At 36.0% G+C, this 22,475-nt stretch overlaps 1 protein-coding gene and 1 long non-coding RNA gene across 2 annotated transcripts; both read left to right on the top strand.

Annotated features, from left to right (window-relative positions):
- The first annotated feature begins 5,389 nt into the window (after window positions 1-5,389).
- Window positions 5,390-7,180, top strand: LOC136809557 (uncharacterized). The gene is made up of 3 exons (XR_010846989.1): window positions 5,390-5,515; window positions 6,571-6,669; window positions 6,900-7,180. It is a non-coding gene; the product is annotated as an uncharacterized lncRNA (long non-coding RNA).
- A 6,342-nt stretch (window positions 7,181-13,522) lies between these two features.
- LOC136809433 (uncharacterized) lies at window positions 13,523-21,991 on the top strand. The gene is made up of 7 exons (XM_067065965.1): window positions 13,523-13,772; window positions 14,179-14,243; window positions 15,530-15,565; window positions 15,898-16,180; window positions 16,706-18,995; window positions 19,416-19,542; window positions 20,737-21,991. Exons 1-7 carry the CDS (start codon window positions 13,661-13,663, stop codon window positions 20,770-20,772), a joined length of 2,949 nt encoding a protein of 982 aa, XP_066922066.1. The 5' UTR covers window positions 13,523-13,660; the 3' UTR covers window positions 20,773-21,991.
- The last annotated feature ends 484 nt before the right edge of the window (window positions 21,992-22,475 follow it).

Genomic DNA, 22,475 nt, shown 5'->3' with positions numbered 1-22,475 from the left:
TACTCTCCACAACACATAGTAAATTAAACTTTAGTAAAACGCATTTTTCACACACAAGACACTCGCTCACGTCTCTCAGTGTTGAACTGATGTTCTATGTACAAAATTACAGTGTTAATAAACATAACCTAAATTCTCTTTATATCCTAAATTTTAAATCACACGTTACCATGAGAGGTCCTAAATCCGACACCACTTCCTAATTCCGACCCCCAAATAACTCTTATGAAAAAAAATTCTATGTTTACAAACATTTCCTCTCCAAGTTGAACGATAAACTATTGCTAGAACTCTCGAAAAAAAACATCTAACAAGATAGCTGTAATGTCAAAGATGTCAATTAATGTAATTAAAAAGTGTGAGTTGTAAAAATAATTACCTTTTATTCTGGATCAGTTGCTCATGTTTAAAACGATAACAGTTTTGTAATAAAAGTGACTTGTGCGGAAAAATACGAAACAACTTGGACTGGTTTCCATCAAGAAACAAACAGACTAAATTGTAAAAATGGCCCGGACGGATGCGGTAGCACTTAATTTGAATAACAAACATCGAATCAATGAGGCGGCAACTATCAACGCCCTCTCTACCAACCATAAGTCCGGATGTTTATTTACGGAAGTCCCGCAATCAAGCCTAGTGCCAATGTAAAGTAATAAAAACCAGGCTTGATTACGTAACGTTTCAAAATGAGCACGCTCGTACACAGACCTCTTTTATATTTTCGTGTGCTTTGGAAAATCAAAAGATCTCATTACTTCTTATGATGTTGTTACTACTGTTGTCATTTATGATGTTGTGCATATTGGTTCAATTGGTTCAGTGTATCAAATCTCTCAGTTTAGTTAGGCTACGTCATATCTTCCTTGTTTTGAGCGTAAAACTCCTACTCTTCGGGCTATGAGCACTGCTCTTGTTTTGAATATTGAAATTCTCCAGGTAAATCGCATGCACACTGAGGTTTTAATGAAACAATAGAGAGTTTCAAACAGTGGCGGCCTGGCAGGGGGTGCAGGGTGTGCAGTGCACCACCCAGAAAGACCTGAGAGGGGTGCCAAAAAAGCTTTTCAAGGGGGCGCCAAAAATTTTTGGATCTTTGGTTGGGCGATTTGGCGCCCTTTGAGACGTTTTTAGTGCTTTCTATAAGTGCAATGTAAATTTTTTTTCGCCTGCGGCGCTTCCTTTTATTTTACGAATTTTTTCAAAACTACTATCAACATTGAATTGCGAAAAGTCAAAACAGAGAAGTGTTGTGTATCCACCAGGGGTTAAAGAGGATGCTCACCCCCAAAATGAGCGATTGATCGAAACTGCTCGCCGTGGTTTTTGTGGTCTTATGCGGACTAACTTTCTCCTTTTTAGAATATCTTTTGAGCTGTTTGACCTTTCTTACACCAATTTTTTTGGCCTGCGGCGCCAGAATTACAAAGAACCCTTATTCCTGTCGAGGGGTAAATCACTTGAAAAAAAGTGTACGATACTTTTTGACTTTTTGAATTTTCATTTGACTTTTGGACTTTTTTTTGACTTTTATTTGACTTTTTGACTTTTTTTGACTTTTTTCAAACTTCCATTTTGACTTTTTCCCGACAAAAACGCCCACCGCCTTCGAGCGCCTAAGATTTACCGCCCAAATCTGTCCAAAAACTCCAACCGCCCATAAATTTTACTCCACCCATCAGCCCCAGAAACTTTTTGACTTTTTCAAGACTTTTTTGACTTTTATTTGATTTTTTCTTTGACTTTTTGACTTTTTCTTTGACTTTTTGACTTTTTCTTTGACTTTTTGACTTTTTGTAGAGGTGTACGATAATTTTTCGAGTGATTTACCTCTCGATTCCTGCCAACTTTTGGAATTTTAGGGCCTCTTTCAGCCATTGACCTTTAATGGAGAGTAAAGTAACACCAGGAAATAACAAGGAAATAGATATCAAGTTATCATTACCACCACCTTCGTATTAATAAAAGTTTGTTAACTCAGAGCTTCCGGGCGTTACTTTCAACCAGTCACTGCTCTTACTCTCTCTTAGTTTAATATTTTCACTTAATGGTGGAGGGCGCAAATAAGGACACAAAAATACCAGGGGCGCCAATTTCATAGTTTGCACCACCAAGAAAATTAAGCCAGGCCGCTACTGGTTTCAAAACCTAAGCCAATCAGCTGTGTTTTAAACATTCTTTTATTTAAAATCTCTATTGATAAACATCTTTTGTGAATGTTGTCTATTATGTTTAAACCTATTAATAAGCAATTCCCGGTGGGGGTCACAAGTGGCTGCCTATAGCAGTGCCTATAGACCAAGAGTAAGGCCTAAAAGCCTGGATCTGTCTATGTGTAGACTAAGTTTAGTTGACACTTTGGTATCTTCGTTGCGTCACAGCGAAAGGTTTGTTTTTATTTTAGTTTGTATCTTTGAAAGACCCCATCGGATTTAGGCAGTGATGTCAGATTTAGGACCTCTCACGGTACTTATTCCTCTTCTGCAAAGTCTTGAATATAGACGTCTAAATGATACTGACTGTCATAATGTAATTCGTTGTAAGTCTGGTCTTTTAAAAATTTGAAAATATGAAAAAAATCCGTAGTAGTGGAACACACGCAAATTTCTGGAACGAAGAAGACCAAATTAGTGGCAAAACGATGGATGTTTGACGTCACTCGTGCATAGCAATCTATATATTAACCTGACCTCAACCTCGGGATTGACCCTGACCCTTCTTGAAACAGACCAACCCTTGACCCTTCAGTGTTAGTCACACTAGGAAATTAAGCTTTCAGAAAAAACAACATCAGTCATCTACAGGATACATTTCAACAACAAGGATGAGAGTTACCTGAATCAAGTTCGCAAGACAATATTAAAATTAAAACTTGAAAGTTGGAAACAAAATAAAACGTGCAGCAGCCAAAATCAACCAACCAAAATTTGTCATTCAATTCCCAAGACAGCGCTTCGATTTTTAAGGCCTTGTTTATATGCTAAAGTAAAAACAATTCCGCATATGTAAATGGTTTATTATTTCAGGTCCGGCAAAATTTCTGGGAAACAGCCTATCCGGTGGTGCGGCAATCTAGGTGGGTTCCGCCTCCCCCGTAGATCTTTTTCTTGGGAAGTTGATCTTCAAATTAGTTTTCAAGGTTGGCTTGGCTCAAACTTTTTCATCTATGACTCAAATTTTAGGCAATTTCTCAAAGCTTTTGAAAATGTTAATTTCATTAAAAAGCGCCCGGGTTATTTTTTCATGAATCCCTTTAGAAAATTTGCGGCGCATTTTTTTGCTTGAGAGTCAATTGACTCTCACTTGATCAAGTAAACGATATAGCGCTTTCGCAGCATTAATCTTTGATACACATTTTGGCGGGACGCTAGTGTGACTAACTGCCCTTGGAAAAAAGCTGACCCTCAACCAAAATACAATTAAAAGCCGACCCTAGCCTGGGTACAAAAAAAAAAGTATTTTGGTGGTGCGAAAGAGAAATTGTGAATTTTTTAATATAAATATGCTGAAATGCTTTTCTGAAATGCTTTACATTTAAATTAAAACAAAATGACTTTGGAGGTTTCGGTGAAATGGTGGCCGAATTGCCGTCCCATGTTTTGTCAGATAGTCCCAAGTTAGAGTAGTTGGCAGTATCAGAAAAGTAGTCAAAAGAAGTCAAATAAATGCAATTTACCTTACCTCCTGAGTTTATCTTTGTTATAACCCAGACCCCCGCGCTCGATAGGATCGATCATCGGAACGGCTCGATGACGGATCGATATGTGATCGATGGATTACTTATCGATCCGGATAGGAGATCGATGGAAGATTCAGCCATTAAAAAGTCTTGAGTATCGATCCTTCGTTGATCTATTATCGAGCTAGTATTTCAATCGAGTATATCGATTCGTCATCGATCGTTAATCGATTCGTCATCGATCGTTAATCGATTCGTCATCGATCGTTAATCGATTCGTCATCGATCGTTAATCGAGTATAAATCGATTATGAATCGATTATAAATCGATTATAAAATCGATTATGCATCGATTATAAATACATCGAGCCTGTAAATCCCGAAAACCCGGGCTCAAAACATTCGAAAAAGTTGCAAAGTGGAATAGACGTTAATTGCGTAAATTAAACGCGAGCTATTTTTAAGCCGGCCCCCTCCGTTTTTTTAAGTTCGGAGCTAGGGCTCAGGCGAAATTCCGTAATCTAAACCTTCCAGCAGATGTTGAAAGTTTCCCCGACCTTTTCCCAGAGCTTTCTTAGCGTGTCGAAAGAAAATTTCTACATCGGGTGCCAGATAAGTACCGATAAGTAAATCCGGTTTGACGCCATTAGATCGATATGGATCGATTAATCAATATAAAAAAACGGTCGATGTTTTGATTGGATAGATAAAGGGTGTCGATAGGTAATCGATAGGTGTCGATAGGTAATCGATAGGTGTCGATAGGTAATCGATAGCGAGAAAGATCGATTAATATCAGAGCTCGATTTTTAGAAAGAGTCGATAGGGTCGATAAGATCGATAAAAGATCGATGATAGATCGATGATAGATCGATAACTAATCACAAGCTTAAAAAAATCTTGAGTATCGATCCTCTATCGATCTCCTATCCGGATCGATAAGTAATCCATCGATCACATATCGATCCGTCATCGAGCCGTTCCGATGATCGATCCTATCGAGCGCGGGGGTCTGGTATAACAAAATAAATATGACAAACCTTTATTGTCATGTTCCCAAAATACCAAAACCTCCAAATTGTTTTATAAGAGCAAGCAGATCAATTACCTCAGATCTTAATAGAAAAGATCTAGAATTTCCACAACATTTAAGTTTCTCACTCAGTCAGGTCACAAAATTTCTAAATTTCCTTCAGAAAAACAGACCAATGTTTCCCAGCTGGAGCATGCCTCCAGAACAGACATTCTGACTAGGAAGAAACCCCTTTTGTCCCCTTCAATTTCTTACTGTATATATCTTCTACATGTAACGGAAAAATAAATAAAGAAGTGATGAAAAACTTTACAGAGCAGAGGACAGGAACAGAAGACCGGAGAGTTCCCAGCGCTTTCCTTGTTTCACTGCAAGTGTCTACCATGTTTTGTTTATCATTTATTCGAATGTAGATAAAGTTTAGGGAGCTCAAAAGAGTTTTAAAGAAAATTCTGTGTTGACTTAAAGCGTGAAAGTTAAATATAATCCTCCCAAAAAAATGTAATTCTTTTAAATTTATACGAAAAAATTAAAAAAATTTATTAGTATTTGCTATTTTACACTCAGAATTTGCCTTTTTTGTTTTAAGTAAACCCCCTGTTTTATTTCTATAATGCGCTCGCTTCTCTTGTCCAGAGAAATCGAAAATGAAAGTCCACCCGGCGCCATTTTTGGAAAGGCAAGCAGCCAAGATACTTTGGTAGATTAATTGGATTAAGAGACGTATTTTTTAAAAGTGGCTGGAGTGTGGATCTATCCAACAGCACCACCCACCACAGGTTCACATTTCTATCATTTTAAAGGTACTTAGACAGCTCATATATTAATACAGTCGAATCAAATCCTGTAAATTATGAATTATCTACTGATCTAGAGTGTTCTAGAGTCTGCAGTGCCAGTGGGGCGGGTGGTTCTGTTTCCCAGACAGGTGTCCAACTTTTCATTTCACTCTCTTCGGACTCTCTCCAAGAGTTTAAGCCACTGTCAGTTAGTTGAAGTACCACAATTTAAGCATGTTCAAACAGGGGGGGGGGTTCAAGGGGTACTGAATACCTGGACTAATAAAATAGTTAGCCTGGATATCCAGACCGTAAACTATTTCACAGTCTAGTTTTTTATAATCTTTTCTCTGGTTTACAGTCTGGTCCAAGTAACTCGTTTGCAGGGATATCTGTCGCTGCATATGCGAGTGTCTCTAATATTGGTCAGTACTCGCCCAGTCACAGGACCCTCCCGGCGCTCCGGAAATCTCCGGTGTTTTCCGGTGCAGCTAAAAAAATGCCATTTTTCACACCGGAAGATTCCGGTGCGCTTCCGGTGCTTCCGGTGCAAGGGATTTTGGCACGCTCTAAAAAGCCGTTTAGACAGGGTCATGAAAAAAAAAAGTGATTAGCCAGTACCAACCAAACTTTTTATTTGATCACTGCGCAATTATAAAAGGTATGATCGTTAGATACAGGGCTATCCAGCGATAGAGTTAGTCGGGAATATACGATATGGCTAGTCTAGCAAGCTAGACGACTAATTCAGATATAGTAAAAATAAAACAGAAAGTAATGGACAGATGGAGGGAACAAATTTTATACAAACTAATATTATCCCGTAACAATTATCGTATTATCATATAACGCCTATACTACTGTATTACACGCATTATAAACAACTCCAGTCTACGATATGGCGGACTTTGCTCAATTATAAAAAATTATCACGCGCAACACATGGGAACATCATCGATAAATAAAGAACAAAGAAGTACGCATCTGATCTTTATATGATCTTATATTTAAATTAGTATACCTTTAAAGTAAATAATAAGTTCAAGTTCAAATAATGTTTTTACTTTCTTTTTATTCAGGAAAAATGGATCAACCGAAGCAGAGACGATTCGTCAATATCACAATCATTACGGACTGCTTTCACTAAACTCAAGAAGTGCCTGAGAGCCTTAGACAGCGTAAGTTACATTGTTGTATGTATGAAACAATTATCTCATCTAGATCTATGTTGAAATCTAGATCAATTTTTGTGCTTCCCATCAATTAGTGTGCGTTACTTGTTACCGTAACTTCGGCAGTTTATCCACAGACTTGAGCGACGGTCACTTTGTCTAGTTTCAAGCTTAACAAAATCTACCGTACCACAGATCTTCCACAGTCATAACTTTAATTTTCATTCTTTATTTAGAGTGCCGCCACCAATGTTACCGATTGTTACCATTATGAGCTGTTCAGGGAGAGCGTGTTGCTCGAGAGTCGTGAAGAAGAAAATAAGAACGCACCTTTTTTATTTTAAGATTAACAATTTATAAAATAATATACGTTACGAAATACATACAACATTAAAAAAAGTGGCCCAAATTAAAAATGAGGCCATTGATCATTATAATCAAATTAATAGAATATAGACTGTAACTTCGTTGGTCTTTATTTTCTTTCAGGGCGTTGTTTTCATTCTCTCACGCACATTCATGATATTCATTCGTATAATGTAATAATATTTTTTTTTTTTTTTTTTTTTTTGTTTTTTTTTTTTTTTTTTTTTTTTTTTTTTTTTATTTTTTTTTTTTTTGGATTTTTTTTTTTTTTTTTTTTTTTTTTTTTTTTTTTTACTCTTGAATTTTGAACTAAAAGACTAGTGGCAAATTTTGCCACTAGTTCCAGATTATTTTGTGTGCTTCCGTATAAAAGATTACATCATGAATATCATGAATACACCACTGTCTCAGTGCCACCCCGGTGGAGCTTTTTCCTTCAGTGTGGATGAAAATTTTTATCTAATCGTAGTGTCCCGATTTGGATAGAAAATATATATTCCAGCTCTAAGTTTACAGAGAGAATGGTTTTGCGGTGCAATCTTTCCACCACACTGAGGGTAAAGTCATTCGGTTCTTTTAAAGTGGTTTAAAATTTCAGGTTATTTTTTCCACCGGACAGACGATTTTTGGCTAAGTTTTCCAGTGGGGCGAGGGGCTCCACCGGATCTCTGACACGAGGGTTTCCAGCATATTCTCGCCCTCGCCAATGGATGTGTGTCAATTAATTACGACGTTGGCAATGTGGAAAATACACGTCTCACCTGGATATGATGATCGCAATTGTGTTCCCATAAAAATGAAAACTGAAATGAAAAAGAAAAAGAAGAAACAGCGAGAGAAGAAGTAATTCATCCAATCTTGACCGCTGGAGGATTAAAAATAAGTATGGAGTGGCAGGATTCGGGGATTATTAAACCCGTTATCTCACAATGCCCGTATTCTAAGTTTCGTATGTTCCGCATTTGAAAATCGCAAGTATGACCGCGCGGATAAACTCCTTCGCCACAGCCTTACGCCAGCATAATAAGGAACAATTCTTATTTTCCAAATCAAAATATAAAGACAATAAAGAAGGATTACCTGGTATATCTTAATTGAATTTGATTAATCTTCTTAATATTGATTCTAAACAAAAAGAATGATGTTAATTGATTGTAAAACCACTGCAAAATCTTAAATTTTCTAATTTTCCACCCCGTGCAAATGCACAGAGTTCCAAAAACCCAGTGTATTTGCACCGGGTTTTCGCGCTACTTTCGATTTCGACCCGTTGCAAATGCAACGTAGCCGACCCCGTGCAAATGCAAGGATTTCCGTGACTGTCATTTAGTTTATCCAATTTATCACAACACACTTTTATCACCATGAATCTGATTTCTCTTCTAAAAAAATCTGCTTGGTTTTAGAATTTGGATAATTCGCTCGTGCGTAGTTACTTTTTACATGATTAGCGCAGCGAACGCTATCGCATTTATATCGCGGAAATCATGCACCGGAACGTTCCGGTGTTCCGGTGCAGCTCGATTTGGAAAAATCGTGCACCGGAAGCACCGGGAGTGCACCAGAACGTTCCGGTGCACGGAAAAAAACGGCACTTTTTGCTCCGGACGTTTCCGGAGCGCCGGGAGGGTCCTCCAGTCACTGAGCAGAATTTTCGCGGGGTTTACGATATTTTTCTATGCGCGCACGCACATAATTTATGGAAAAAAGCTGACATTGCAAAATAATATAAACAAATGAAAATGAAAACACAGGTTCATTTCTAAACAAAATGGCCGCTGGAAAGGAGCCCTTACAAATGTGGCTGATGTTTTGATGTAGCTTAAAGTAGTTTTGAAAGTTTTTTGAGTTTGAAAAGACGTTTTATAGTAAGTCAATTATGTGTGTCTGCCTGGGTTTACAAAGTTTTGATAGTCTGTCAATAAGGGTTTACTCACAGGCAGTATATATCAAACAAACTGTATCAGACTTTTTTAGTTGCACCAGACTCTAAAATTTTAGAAACTTTGTATGTTGAGGTAAGAGTTTTTTTTCTGAAATTTTGAGTCTGGATACCCAGGCTAACTAATAGTATGAGAAGAAGTGGAGAGAAAAATTGTGGGAAGGTCCTTTTCTTGTTTGGCTAAAAGCACTACCTATGTTTTAGAATGGTTTTACTATTGTTACTAAAAGTACCTCAAAAAGCTCTTTTTAGGGATAAATTCTTTAGTTCTAATTTGAGAATTAGGCAATACCTATCCCATCAGCATGGTTGCTTGACAGAGTCTTGACAGTATCCCAGCCGGCAAAAGAACGTTTGAAAAATGTTTAAAACGTTTAGGAAATATTTTTTTCAGGTTGTATTTGTCCCACTTTACAATGTTTTTTCACATAGTCAAAAAAACGTTTTTCAAACGTTTATAGATTACGTTTTTGGAAGACGTTTTAAAGACGTTGTTTCTACGTTTTCTTCTAGACATTTGAAAGATGTCTTTTTGTAACAAGTTATGGATGTCTTTAGGACATTTCCAAGAGGTCTTAATTTTATTAATTTCGATATGGCACGTCTCAGAGACGACTTGAAAACATCTTTAAAAGTTATTTTAGATTAGTTTTAACATGTCTCTAAGATGTTCTTTGCCAAAATAATTCCTATTCATCGCACTATTACCGTGAGACACTGACACTCAGCTGTCGTAAATCCGACACCACTGCCTAAATCCCATGGGGTCTTTCAAAGATACAAACTAAAATAAAAACAAACCTTTCGCTGTGACGCAACGAAGATACCAAAGTGTCAACTAAACTGAGAGATGTGATACACTGAACCAATTGAACCAAATAACAATAATTGCTTCTTATAATAAAACATATATCATAAATGACAACATTAGCAGAGTAGTAATAGCATCATAAAAAGTAATGAGATGTTTTGATTTTCCAAAGCACACGAAAATATAAAAGAGGTCTGTGTATGAGCGTGCTCATTTTGAAACGTTACATAATCAAGCCTGGTTTTTATTACTTTACACTGGCACTTGGCTTGATTGCGGGCCTTCCGTAAATAAACATCCAGACTTATGGGTGGTAAAGAGGGCGTTGATAGTTGCCGCCTCATTGATTCAATGTTTGTTATTCAAATTAAGTGCTACCGCATCTGCCCTTTTTTCAACTTCGCGCCATTTTTTCAATTTAGTCTGTTTGTTTCTTGAAGGAAACCAGCCCAAGTTGTTTCGTATTTTTCCCGCACAAGTCACTTTTATTACAAAACTGTTATCGTTTTAAACATGAGCAACTGATCCAGAATAGAAGGTAATTATTTTTACAACTCACACTTTTTAATTATATTAATTGACATCTTGACATTACAGCTATCTTGTTAGATGTTTTGTTTCGAGAGTTCTAGCAATAGTTTATCGTTCAACTTGGAGAGGGAATGTTTGTAAACATAGAATTTTTTTTCATAACAGTTATTTGGGGGGTCGGAATTAGGCAGTGGTGTCGGATTTAGGACCTCTCACGGTATGAGAAAGACCGCACACACATTTGAATTTTCTTTGAATGCTCTTTTAGATCTGACATATTGATGTTTGTAAGAGCACTTTACAGTTTTGATTCCCATTGAAGAATCATTTTCTGGTTTTCATGTTATTGATGCTGTCTAATCTAAGAGCTTTAGAGCTAGCCTGCTTGACCAAGATTGGGCAGGCAAATCAAAAAAAAGGCAATCCACAAGGGTTGGGAATCATTTTAACAAAATAATGCGTGCAAAGCGAGTGCGAAAAATTTGTGCTAATTTACAGATAGGCTATTGTGGCTAAAAGTGCTAGAATCGCTGGTAAGTTTAGAACAGATTTTTAGTCAATTTTTGATCTTATTTTTTACTTTAGAAAATTATAAGTTCTATTGGTTTTATCTATACTTGGCTGGAAAAAATACAATCTGTTCTGTAATTGGAGCTGTTCTGAATATAAAATTAGTGCCCAGGAAATCGGAGGATTCTGTTTTTAAAGTCAAAAACAGGAACACAATGTGTATGTCACAAACATACTCTCCTTTGTTTATTTTCTCCCCTGTTTTTTGATAAGCATGATTTTGTATCCTAAAATGGATCAATTTTCAATTTTTAGCTTGTAAGTAATCCAAAAACGCATTGCGAATCACGAAATGCGATACGCTAATTCGATCCCTGCTGTATATGTTTTTTTTATAAGCAAGTGTATGCCCCTTGGTCAGGCTCATGTATGCTTAAGTTCTTAAGTTAAAGAATCCAGGCATAGCTTATGCTTATTATATGCTTATGAATCATGCTTATGATTCACCAAGTTTTGAAATTTCATTTTCATTTTCAGTGAAATTTCAGAAATTTTGTAAAGATTTGTTTAGGTTTTGGAGCAATGGAGTGTAGCTAGCTGTGGAATGTCTTTTTCTTACTTGACTTCTACCAAACCTTTTTGAACAGATAAAAAATGACAACTTGAAAAATATTTCAGGCTGACATATATGCATATGTTATACTTAGGAATTATGCAAATCTGAGCCTACATATGCTTATAAGCGTTATGCTATATAAAGAAAAAACAAAATTTTAAAATTTGAATAACTCAGCCAAAATAAAATTTTTGTTTGTCATGTTTGTCGAGATATTGTGAGCTTCAGGATTTAAAATTTTTGTTCATTCTTTTTTAATTGTATAGAGGATGCTCTAACTTGAATTTTGAGCTATCATACATTAGGTTTGAAAAAGTAGTTCGAAACTTATTTAAAAAAAACTGACTTTTTTTTAATGTCGAAATTTCAAAAAATCATTAAAAACAACGAGCAAACTTTTCTCTTGACACTTACCTTAGCTTTTTACACATAAAAATACCAAAAAATGTAACTCTGTTCATCAAAACTCGTTACGGAATTTAAAAATATGGTAAAACAAGCTTTTCCTATGTGGGATAATATTTTTGGAAAAGCTGAAAAAGGTCTTGGAAATCTCCAAGAGAGGTTTTGATGTTAAGTATGTGCTATATGCGAGAAAATTTTTGAAAAAATAGACCGCCATTCCTCGACTAGTTGCTCAAAGAACTTGGGTCTGCATTGAGTTTGCTCGTCTTGGAAATGTTCATGACGTGCAAATAAGATGGAGAAACTGTTGGCAAAATATAAATAAGAAAAAAAAACAATAAAAAAAAATGAAATTGTGTTTTTGTCATTTTTGTCTTATTTATAGCGTGATTGCTGTTTTTGATGATTTTTTAAAATTTGCACATGGAAAAAAAGTCAGTTTTTTAAAAATAGATTCCGAACTACTTTTTCAAACCTAATTCATGATAGCTCAAAATTCAAGTTAGAGCATTCTCTTTACGATGGAAAAAGAATGAACAAAAAATCTAAATCCTGATGCTCACAATATCTTGACAAACCTGTATACTTTTTTTTGGTGCACCCGGTTTATGAATAAAAAATGTGGTTGAAATCAGTTAATATTTTGATTTTTAAAATTTCTTGTTGAAACTCTATTATGAAATTAATGTGCAAAAAACCGATAAACATCATGGATGGTATTTTTATCCAGCTGCATTGAAACTCAATTTACTGTTATACATACAACATAGGGAGAAGGACTTGAAAAATCCCTGCCTTTTTGTGTCTATTTATTATATCGTTCACGTTCACTGACCTGGAACATCATAGACAATAGACCTTTTCTCTTGGGTACTCTAATAAACGGGGAGATTGGAATAAGCGGGGGGGGGGGGGGTTGGAAAAAAATCTCAAAACTTAATAAGCAGAGGTTGGAATAAAAATGTCCTGGGTGGAAAATTTTTGAAAAGGAGGCTAATACAGCTGAATTAGGACAAAAGAGGAAACTTTCAAAACATTTTCCCAAAAATTTATAAGCGGGGGGGGGGGGGGGGGGGGCTGGAATAAGAATGTCCTGGGTGAAAAATTAATTAGCGAGGGACGGCTATTAGTTACCCGAGAGTAGTTAGGCGTGATGTCATATTAATTACTTAAAAACTCCAGTATCACAACAATTACACTTAAATTAATTATTAAAAACGTGTGCTAAATATTTTCTTAAATAATTAGTAAAAACGTGTGCTAAATATTTTCTTATCATTGTTTTGATGCTTGAGTTTTTCTTTATTTTTTGGCTAGCAAAAGGTCTATAAGGTATTTCTATAATTCTCTTAAAATTAAAATTGGGTTCTAAAACCTTTTTAAATGTGTTTTAGCAAAAAATTATTTTGATTCATACATAGCACCTTCTACTTCTTTTTACCCATTTACATTGTGGTAGACGAAACGTTTGAAATATGTTAATAACAAGGCTGCTTTCTCATGCCTTGCAATTGCATGAAATATTTCTTAAATCTTATTGAAAAGAAAAAACGTCATTTTACGCTGATTTTGTACTTTTGTGTTAACTTGATTTTTTTAGCGATGCTGATGATTATTTCTTGTAACATTTTTTACTGTTTCCTAATTTTTGTCCTTTTTAAATTGATGATAATAATTTCTGAATGAAAGCATAAAATTTTAATATTCAGAATTATTAAGAAAGAAGATCTTAAGACGGAAAAAGTCTTTGTTATTATAGTTGATATTTTGGATTTACTCAATTTGTTTTCCTGGTGGACAATATAATTAATTGTTGATGGAAGAACGTGAAAATGATGAATTTGCAGATGTTTCAACTACTATTAATGAAATCAACTCGACCTTAAATGAACACTTATTTCTTGACAATTCTCTGCAAGAAAATAAAGGTACATACTAACTCTTAAATTGACCCCCATTCACGAATTCACGCAAACCGCTGGGATGCCCTATATCAATAGTTTTACACTGTATTGTTTATTCTGTTCCCAGTTTATTTTCCTCTGATTGGGCTCTAGGCCCCCTCTAGGGGGTGGATAATTTCGGGGGTAGTGAAAAATCTACAAAATTTGCCTTGCTGAGGGGAGGGGGGTAAACTTGATCTGCTTAGGGGTAATTTTGCTCTGTTTGAAGGTAATTTTGATTGTCCATGGGGTCAACTATTGCTTGTCCAGGGGTAAATTTCCAAAAAATGTTATCCTCCCAGATCCTCCAACCCCCGTATTCAAATTTTTTATGGAAAAGCCCATTAGGGATCATTATCAAAATTGAAAATAATACTTTTTTACTTTTCAGGTTCAGTATCCACATTTTTGAAGGACTTGTTATCAAAGCAAGCAGAATCACATAGGAAAATTCAAGTTTGTTCCTTACTATCTCAGTTAACAAAATTATCCATTTCTTGTAAAATTTATCCTGATTTATTCATTGCATTGCTGCCCTCGTCACCATGGTTTCTGCCTACTTTTCAGTCCCGCCTTAAAATGAATTTTGCCCTTAAAGAAAACTCCCTCTTTAAATCGAACAAAAATTATCAGTACCCCTTATTAGCAGTTACATCAAAATGCAAAAAAAAATTTTGTTCAACCACCTTCACTTCAAGATAGGCCACCATAGAATGAACTTCCTTTTATAGGATGAGGAGTGCAAAGCTGAAAGCCACATGAATATGCTTCATCTTATAAAAGGAAGTTCATTCTATGGTGGCCTATCTTGAAGTGAAGGTGGTTGACATGGGCCCCGTCAGCGGGGGGGGGGGGTCCATGCCCCCCCCCACTTTTTGGTAGACCATGTCATACGTTTTTAAGAGCTACTATTTTAAGCTGATTTGAGATCAAATCAAACTACAAAAACTATTATTTTCCCCAATTAGATATCGTTTTAAGGTGTTTTGAGGGTGTAAAATGTGAAAAATTTTCTTTGTCGCCCAACCATGGTGGTTTCCAAAATGTTGGCCCCCTCACTCAAAATGGCTCGCCGGGGCCCATGTTGAACAAAATGTTTTTGGCATATTGATGTAACTGATTAGAATGCCCCCCCCTTAAAATAAAATAAGCAGTCCCCCTTAGATTTTTTAATCCCCTTCAGCAAGCAATTTTTACAATTTTTAGAGAGAGTGGGAAGAGAGGATGCAGATTGTGAGCATGAAAACGGGAAAGAAAATATTGGATAAAGAAAATTATTATCGATAAACCAGATAGTAGGGGGCCAAGCCTGGGTGGGGTCCCGTGGCATCTTTTTTACGACCTGGCAATTTTTAGTCTATTCCAAAGAACAGTATTACATAATACTTTTGAGAGGGAGGACGCAGATTAGGCCTGGGAAAACTTAAAGTTAAAATAAACGAATATGATTGATACCATCTGATAGATCATGAAATTCTGAGTAAAAAAATGTTTTACAACAACTCTCTGACTAAAACACACAAAGAAATACAGCCGCTTGAAGTTGAAAAACATACTACGATCAAGACAAGATTTGACGTCAAATCACAGTAGAGATTGACAGTTAGTTGGTCTCAATTTTTTTACTCCCCCCTTATTTTAAGGGGGGGGGGCAGAAACCATAATCAAGCAAACCTGTAAATCTTGGACCGTTTTACCAACCTCTTTAAACGTAGTAATTTTATTTTGTAACTTTCTTAAAGGAATTGCAACGATCAATCCAAGACAAGGAATATCAGGTAAGGATGAAAATTTTAGTCACATCTCATAAGGAAATTTCGAGTGGATTGCAATTTCATATTTAAATTTTCAAAATACCATTACCGAGTGTCTTTGACACTGACACTTGAAAAGTACAAAAGCACAGAAAATACATTTGACCGGAAAAGAAGGCTTTGTGTTGATCCCTTTCTTACCACCCCTTTTTTCTACTTAGAGTTTCCAGTCCCCCTACTTCTCGGTTTCTTCGTGAGCTAATCATTCTGCCCTTAAAGAAAAGGGGGTCGGACTATGTTTACAATACTTCGTTTCGTCGTTGAAAAGTTACAATTAAATTGTTACCATCATCCAGTCAACCTCAAGTGATATTTTCTCATCAACAAAAACTTTGGACGATCTGAACTTCCTGGAATCACCTGACGTTTCTTTGGCGCTTTTCATGAATGATAATGATGATGATATTGATGAAGGATCACAACCAACATCGAATGATGAAGAAGTCATCTCTGGTGGTGAATTGATTGAAGAATCACGCAGTTGTGTATCATCGTCTTGTGGTGATTTCGACGAACTGACAACATTGGGAAGTTATAGAGAGATTCCAAGTCCAATCGAAATAACGCCAAACCGGTCGCGTAAGTTTCGATTTTATTTCGTTCTTTCTTTCAATGGGTTTTGATTAGGAAAATACGGAGAAACATGTTGGCTTTTTTTATAAAAGACAAATATGATAATAAAATGATACAAGAAGTGCGTAGTGAAGTTAAAGTCAAAAAAGGGGAAAGGTTTGTCGATTGGTGGATGAACAGAATCTCTTTTTTTCTGCTGGAATGACAAAATTTGAATTTAAGTCGGACTTTTTTTGTTGCACTATAATAGAGCCATTTTATTGTGGATTTTTGAAATCTGCTTAATATTTTGCTCAATAATTTGTCAAATCATGTATACTAGTTATTCAAATTAAGTAAATCTTTGTTTAACTTTTGAAGCAAATCTCTAAGGAGCGTAAGATTTAATTAACGCCAATTAAAAAGGCTTGGAGACGCTGTAAAATGTAGGATGGAAAGTGGCAAAATATTTTTCTTCACTGAAACGTGTGTTATGTTTTATTTGCTAAATAGATTCGAAATTACTTATTTTTTGCCTTTGTTTTACTTTAGATATTGAAGATAAATTTGTGAAAGATATAACGCCAACACGCACAAAAAGTGAGATCGACGTTGAACACTTACTCACGAATTCTTTAGAAAACAAATCTCGGCAAGAAGATATACCGTTATTGGAAAGCACTTTTATTATTAGTCAGTCTGTGGACTGTCATAATCTTTCCGACAGTGATACGAATCAGACTACCGTTCCGTCTTTGAAGGATACACAATATACGAACGTTGGTGTTGTCTCTACTCTTGAAAGTGTCGCCAGTATTTCAAGTGGTATTTATAGGAATATTGGAAGACAAAACCCAAAATCACCTTTGGAAACATACAAACCCAACGATTGCAAGCCACCAGTAAATAACGGTGATGAATTAGGGCTTTGTATTGATATAATGGCTGCACGAATCAAGGAATTAGAGCTCGAAAAAGAACGCGTGAAATTGGATGTTATTGTGGCTTTGCGTAAACAGTTTGAAAAACTTACAAATACGGATCATGAAATACACTGTGGTACGCTGGAGAAATTGAACGATAGTGTTTGCGAAGTAGCCGTACAGGAAGTGGAGAAGGTGCGTAACCAAGAGCGGGAGAGACGCTCCAAGATAGAGGAGGATTACCAGAGAAAGGTTGACCAGCTAACTGATGAAGTCCGCGACTTACGGGTTGATAAATCGACTCTCTTGGCTGAAGTGAGTGATACAAGACGCGGTCAGAGTTTAGTTCAAGAGAAACAAGGGAAACTGGAGCGTTTACAAAATCGTGTTTCGTATTTGGAGAGTTTGCTGCGAACGGTTGAGAAGGATAATGAAAAGATGAAGCAGAATTTAAAAGAGCTTGATTGTGAGAATTCGAAATTGTTGGTCGAAAATAAGACGCTGAGGAATGAAGTTGGAGATGTGTCGCATCAGTTGGAAGTATCCAGGACTACTGATTCTAAAATGAAAGATTTTTATGAGAAAGAACGTGAGAAAATGTACGATGAAAACAAACAGGTCAAAGATGAACTGACAGAACTTGGTAACGAAATGATGGTTCTAAAACAAGAAAAAGAGAAATTGGTCAACTCTAAAGAGACTGATATAAGTATTATTAAACATTTAGAGGAGAAATTGAAACGGCAAGGTGATTTACTTGATACAATGTCAGCAGATTCAAGTCGTTATTTTGAACTGAATATGAAGCTTGAAAACAAAACTGCTCAATATAAACAGAAGTTAAAAAAGAGTGCATACGGTATTGAGAGCACACTAGAGGAAAATAAACGATTGAAAAATGAGAAAGAGAATTTGGAAGGGGACTTGACAGTTTTACAGAAGAGTTTAAATGAATCGAAGAGACGTGAACATGATATGCAGTTCCAGTTCAAGAAATTAAGAGCTGAACTTGAACAAAAACAACGCGAACTAACTCTTCATAAAGAACGATTCCATGGGAAAAGCTTGACTAAATTCTCTAAGAATGGAATGAATGACTCGTATGCTGTTTTAGACCAATGGAATGATTCGTTAGGTCGAGTGATTACGTCATCAGTTAATTACCACGTGTTGCCTTGCAATGGATCACGTGTTTTCGAGAAACTCCATTCCGCTTCACCATCGAAATTTAGAGATATGAATATTTTACCGAACAGAAATTCATTGATTATTGGTAATTCGACTCATGAAGATGGTCTAACATCGATAAAATTCAATAACACGGATCAAAAGTTTTTAAATAAATCCAGAGATGTTAAGACAAGTTTAGACGAGATTGAAACTGAGAAATCTCGATCAATACGTTTCGAAGATTACCCTAGAGTTCATACTATCTCAAAAGTTAACGCTTGCGATACAGATGGAGATATAAACCGAACTGTATCGACAGACTGCTACCAACAAAATCAAGCAAACCTATCTCGTCCAATTACTTCAACCAGAACTTACCAACAATCAGATACTACGGGACGTTTTAAAGACTCGTATAAACAAATTAGCAACAATTCTAGACATTTGGAGACCACTTCCAAGCTAGAAGACCCTATAGACCGTATACAAGCAGCCAATAAAAGCTACGAAACTTATAAAACTAATACAATAGCGATAAATGGGAAAGAGATAAAAACGTCACTGGCAAATAATCTTCAGCCAATGAGATTGTTCAGTGATAGCGAAAGTGGTTTTGAAGGATCGCCTGTCAACGGAGGAGATAGTGTGTATCCAGCCAAAAGTTGGCAATCAACGACAAATGTTTCGCCTCCTTCAGAATCTGGACATCTTGGAAATCTTGAAAAGAAATACCGTGGCCATGATACGAAGTAAGTAATTTGTTTTTATTGTTGTTCTAGGATAGAGTTTAAGTTTTAAGTAAATAATGTTTTTTGGTTTGTTTTTTAATATCCAAACCAAAGATATCATATCCCTTTACATACCAGATGCCTGCTAACTGCTCACAGATTTCCCGGGTAAGTGTTCAGTTTTGAAGTCCACCAGTCCAACATGTTGTTTTCTAATTTACCTTAGATTTTCGAACGTTCGAATTTCAAAATATTCGAATCGCGCTGTCAATGACCAGTAAGATTTTAGTGTAGTCAGCTCTAAAACTGGACACGCTTTATTTCTTTTAAATGGGGATGGAAATTTGGAAGCACGATCCAGTTAAGTAGTTAGAGATCAGTGCACAATTATATAATGTTTAGCTGTTCTTGAGATATTGATTAATTTTTTTTCTTTCTCAGGTTATTTCTACAAGAGATGCAATACAAATTGGAGCACTCACAAGCCGCCATGAAATTGGCGGACACCGCCCACATCTCGTCTACCACTACAAATTTCTTGAATTCAGCCGAAAAGATACACCACAAGGTATAATTGTAAATTGATAATATGCGAGTCGCGAGTTACTTTTTATGAGTTACGAGCTGCACTTTTAAGAAAACAAAATCGCGCAACTGAAAACTGAAAATTGTTGGATAAGACATCAAAAGCACCAGTTGCAAATTTAAAGTGCGATTTGCGAATTAAAAGTGCGAGTTGCGAATTAAAAGTGAGAGTTGCGAATTAAAAGTGCCAGTTGCGAATTAAAAGTGCGAGCTGCAAATTAAAAGTGCGAGCTGCAAATTAAAAGTGCGAGTTGCTAATAGCACACCGCGACGAATCTAAAAAAAGTAACAAATCTGCACAAATTTATTCGTTTGTACGGCTTGTAATTCCATTCTCCTTTGCGTTAATTGCTCTTGCACTCTAATTAATTACAATATCAAAAGAAAGGTAATAACTTTCATGTTTTTCCAATCATTGTGGGATTGGAACTCGTACACATTTCTAGTTAAAATAATTATGACGTGTGTAATGCGGAGCGCTATTAAAAGTGCGAGCTGCAAATTAAAAGTGCGAGTTGCAAATTTAAACAGTTTGGTTGTCCTGATAAACCCGAGGTCCTTTTAAAGCTAACTTTAAAAAAAAACTACAATACACCAGCAAAATAACGGACCTTCTCTTTGTAAGCTGAAAAAATTCTTAAAAATTAACAAGCGAGGAACGCAAATATATAATCGAGTTACGGAAATTTCGAGATATGGAGTAAGGTTTATAAGGCATTGAAAACTGAAGGGGCGAGAAAACTTTTGTCCGAATTAAGGAAACGAGAGAATTACAAGTTACACTCCAATGTACCAATTTAAAAGGCCAGTTTTTATTCTTTTTTTACAAGAAAGTGATACCAACGCCAGTCAGCGCTGGATTTTGTTTCTGGGTCTTGTGAGGTCGAGCTGATGTGTAAATTAGAACCTTTTCATAAAGATGTCCAGAGTATTTCCTAGTTTAGTAGTTATCTTGTCTCTTGCTGTTTCTTTCTAGCCGATAGCCAATTGGGCTCTTATTGGCTTGTTTGAATATCGGCCGGCCATCTTTTTTCAATAATGCTAACTAATTAATGATTTGAACATACCGTAGCTTTTACTACTGTACCTTTTACTACTGTAGCTTTTACTTATTTTATTCTTTGAAAATAAACTTATTTTCAACCAGTTTCAACGATTCTTGTTTTCAATTCTACAGATAATGGATTTACGAAATGAAGTTTTGGAATTGTGAAACATCCTGCATCGTTGTCTTCATACCTGGATAATGTCAAGTTTTCAGCTCTCTACAGGCTTGTAATATTGTTTGACCATTTACTGGATGACCACATTCTTGTCTCAAAGCTCTGGTAAAACCTTTCAAGGATTCAAGACGAATCGTCTTTATTTCATGATATGCACCACTGCAATGTGTTCTTCACATCACGTAACTTTTCTCTTTTGTGTTTTTTTCAACCTAACCCGCAACAAATCAGCTGAAGTAAAAATTGACGTAAATACCCGGAAGGCATTGCAGGGGTGTATATCTTTAATATGCTCAGACAAACATCAAAACTTATATATCTTTAAGTAAATCAAAGCAACGAAGAACTTTAAACATTAGACGTCATTACGTTTGGTAACCTTTTACCCAGACTCTTTACGCGTTAACCCTTTCCGTGCAAATGTCGAGTATATTGCCCAGTTTGAGTTAGAAATCGTCATTTTTGGTCTAACTCGTAGAAATTGGATTATGCTTCATGGTAAAGCAAAAAGAAAAATCAAAAGTGAGTCTTTCCTGTGAGATTTCAAGCCAATAAGTCAAAAAAATGCAAAAATTTGACAAAAATACACCTTTTTGAGATTTTGACCGTTTTTTGACCATTTTTAGTCAAGGATAGTCTACACAATAGACAGCTCCAGGCTTTTAGGCCTTACTCTTGGTCTATAGGCACTGCTATGGGCGGCCACTAGTAGCCCCCACCGGGAACTGCTTATTAATAGGTTTAAACATAATAGACAACTTTCACAAAAGATATTTATCAATAGAGATTTCAAATAAAAGAATGTTTAAAACACAGCTGATTGACTTAGGTTTCGAAACTCTATTGTTTCATTAAAACCTCAGTGCGCATGCGATTTATCCGGAGAATTTCAATATTCAAAACAAGAGCAGTGCTCTTATCCCGAAGAGTAGGAGTTATACACTCGAAACGAAGGAAACGAGTGATCCAAGAACCTCCAAATTTGGCCCTGTTTTACTTTATTCTGTCCTTTAGCTAATTGATTTGAAGTTTTACCACTGGGCACCTTTCCATCATTCAGTGCAGACCATGACGCTTAAAGGGCTAAGGGTGGATTTAAATGTTTTGATAAATTTGAAGGTGATTATAAGTTCGTGGAGATGATGTGTTTCATGTATCTCTTTTTATTGGATGGATCGGTGGGGGGGGGGGGGTGGTCGATTCTGCGACCAAGGTCGAGTTTAGGCAAATTTCTGCTAATTTTCATGAGGCCAATCCTAAAGCAGTAGGTTTTTATTGTACTTATGACATTTTTATCACTTTGTGTAAATATTTTTTCAAAATATGATATTTATTTGTTTTGTCTATTTTGTAATTTCAAAATAAGAATTATAAAATTAATCCATGAATGTCTTTCAAATAGACTTAAGTTATCGAAGAGAGATGAATCTAATTTAAACATTAAAGAATTTATCGAATAATTTGGGCAAACGATGTTAGTGCTCCGTCGATAATTCGAATCTGTTTCAAAAACTCGATTCAAAAACGACCATACGTACGGCCCGAAATCGGACCCAAATTTTACTAAATTTGGGCGAAAAATCGACCCTTGTGGTGCACTTTCTTGAAGATTTTTGACCATTTTTAGGCAAAATATGGTCAGATTTTCAAAGTTTTTACACCCTTAGAGTGCACTTCTTCTCATCTTTGCTCA

This window comes from Clytia hemisphaerica, unplaced genomic scaffold (assembly GCF_902728285.1).
Source record: "Clytia hemisphaerica strain Z4C2 unplaced genomic scaffold, Clytia hemisphaerica genome assembly, whole genome shotgun sequence".
NCBI lineage: Eukaryota > Metazoa > Cnidaria > Hydrozoa > Leptothecata > Clytiidae > Clytia > Clytia hemisphaerica.
Note: the sequence above shows the minus strand (reverse complement) of the source record. Positions and strands in the feature narration are given on the sequence as shown.

Excerpts from the sequence above, each read along its gene's own strand:
- LOC136809433 (XM_067065965.1), top strand. The coding sequence starts at position 13,661 with ATGGAAGAACGTGAAAATGATGAATTTGCAGATGTTTCAACTACTATT. Across the intron at positions 13,773-14,178 it reads TTCTCTGCAAGAAAATAAAG|GTTCAGTATCCACATTTTTG; the intron begins GTACATACTAAC and ends TTTACTTTTCAG. Across the intron at positions 15,566-15,897 it reads TCCAAGACAAGGAATATCAG|TCAACCTCAAGTGATATTTT; the intron begins GTAAGGATGAAA and ends ACCATCATCCAG.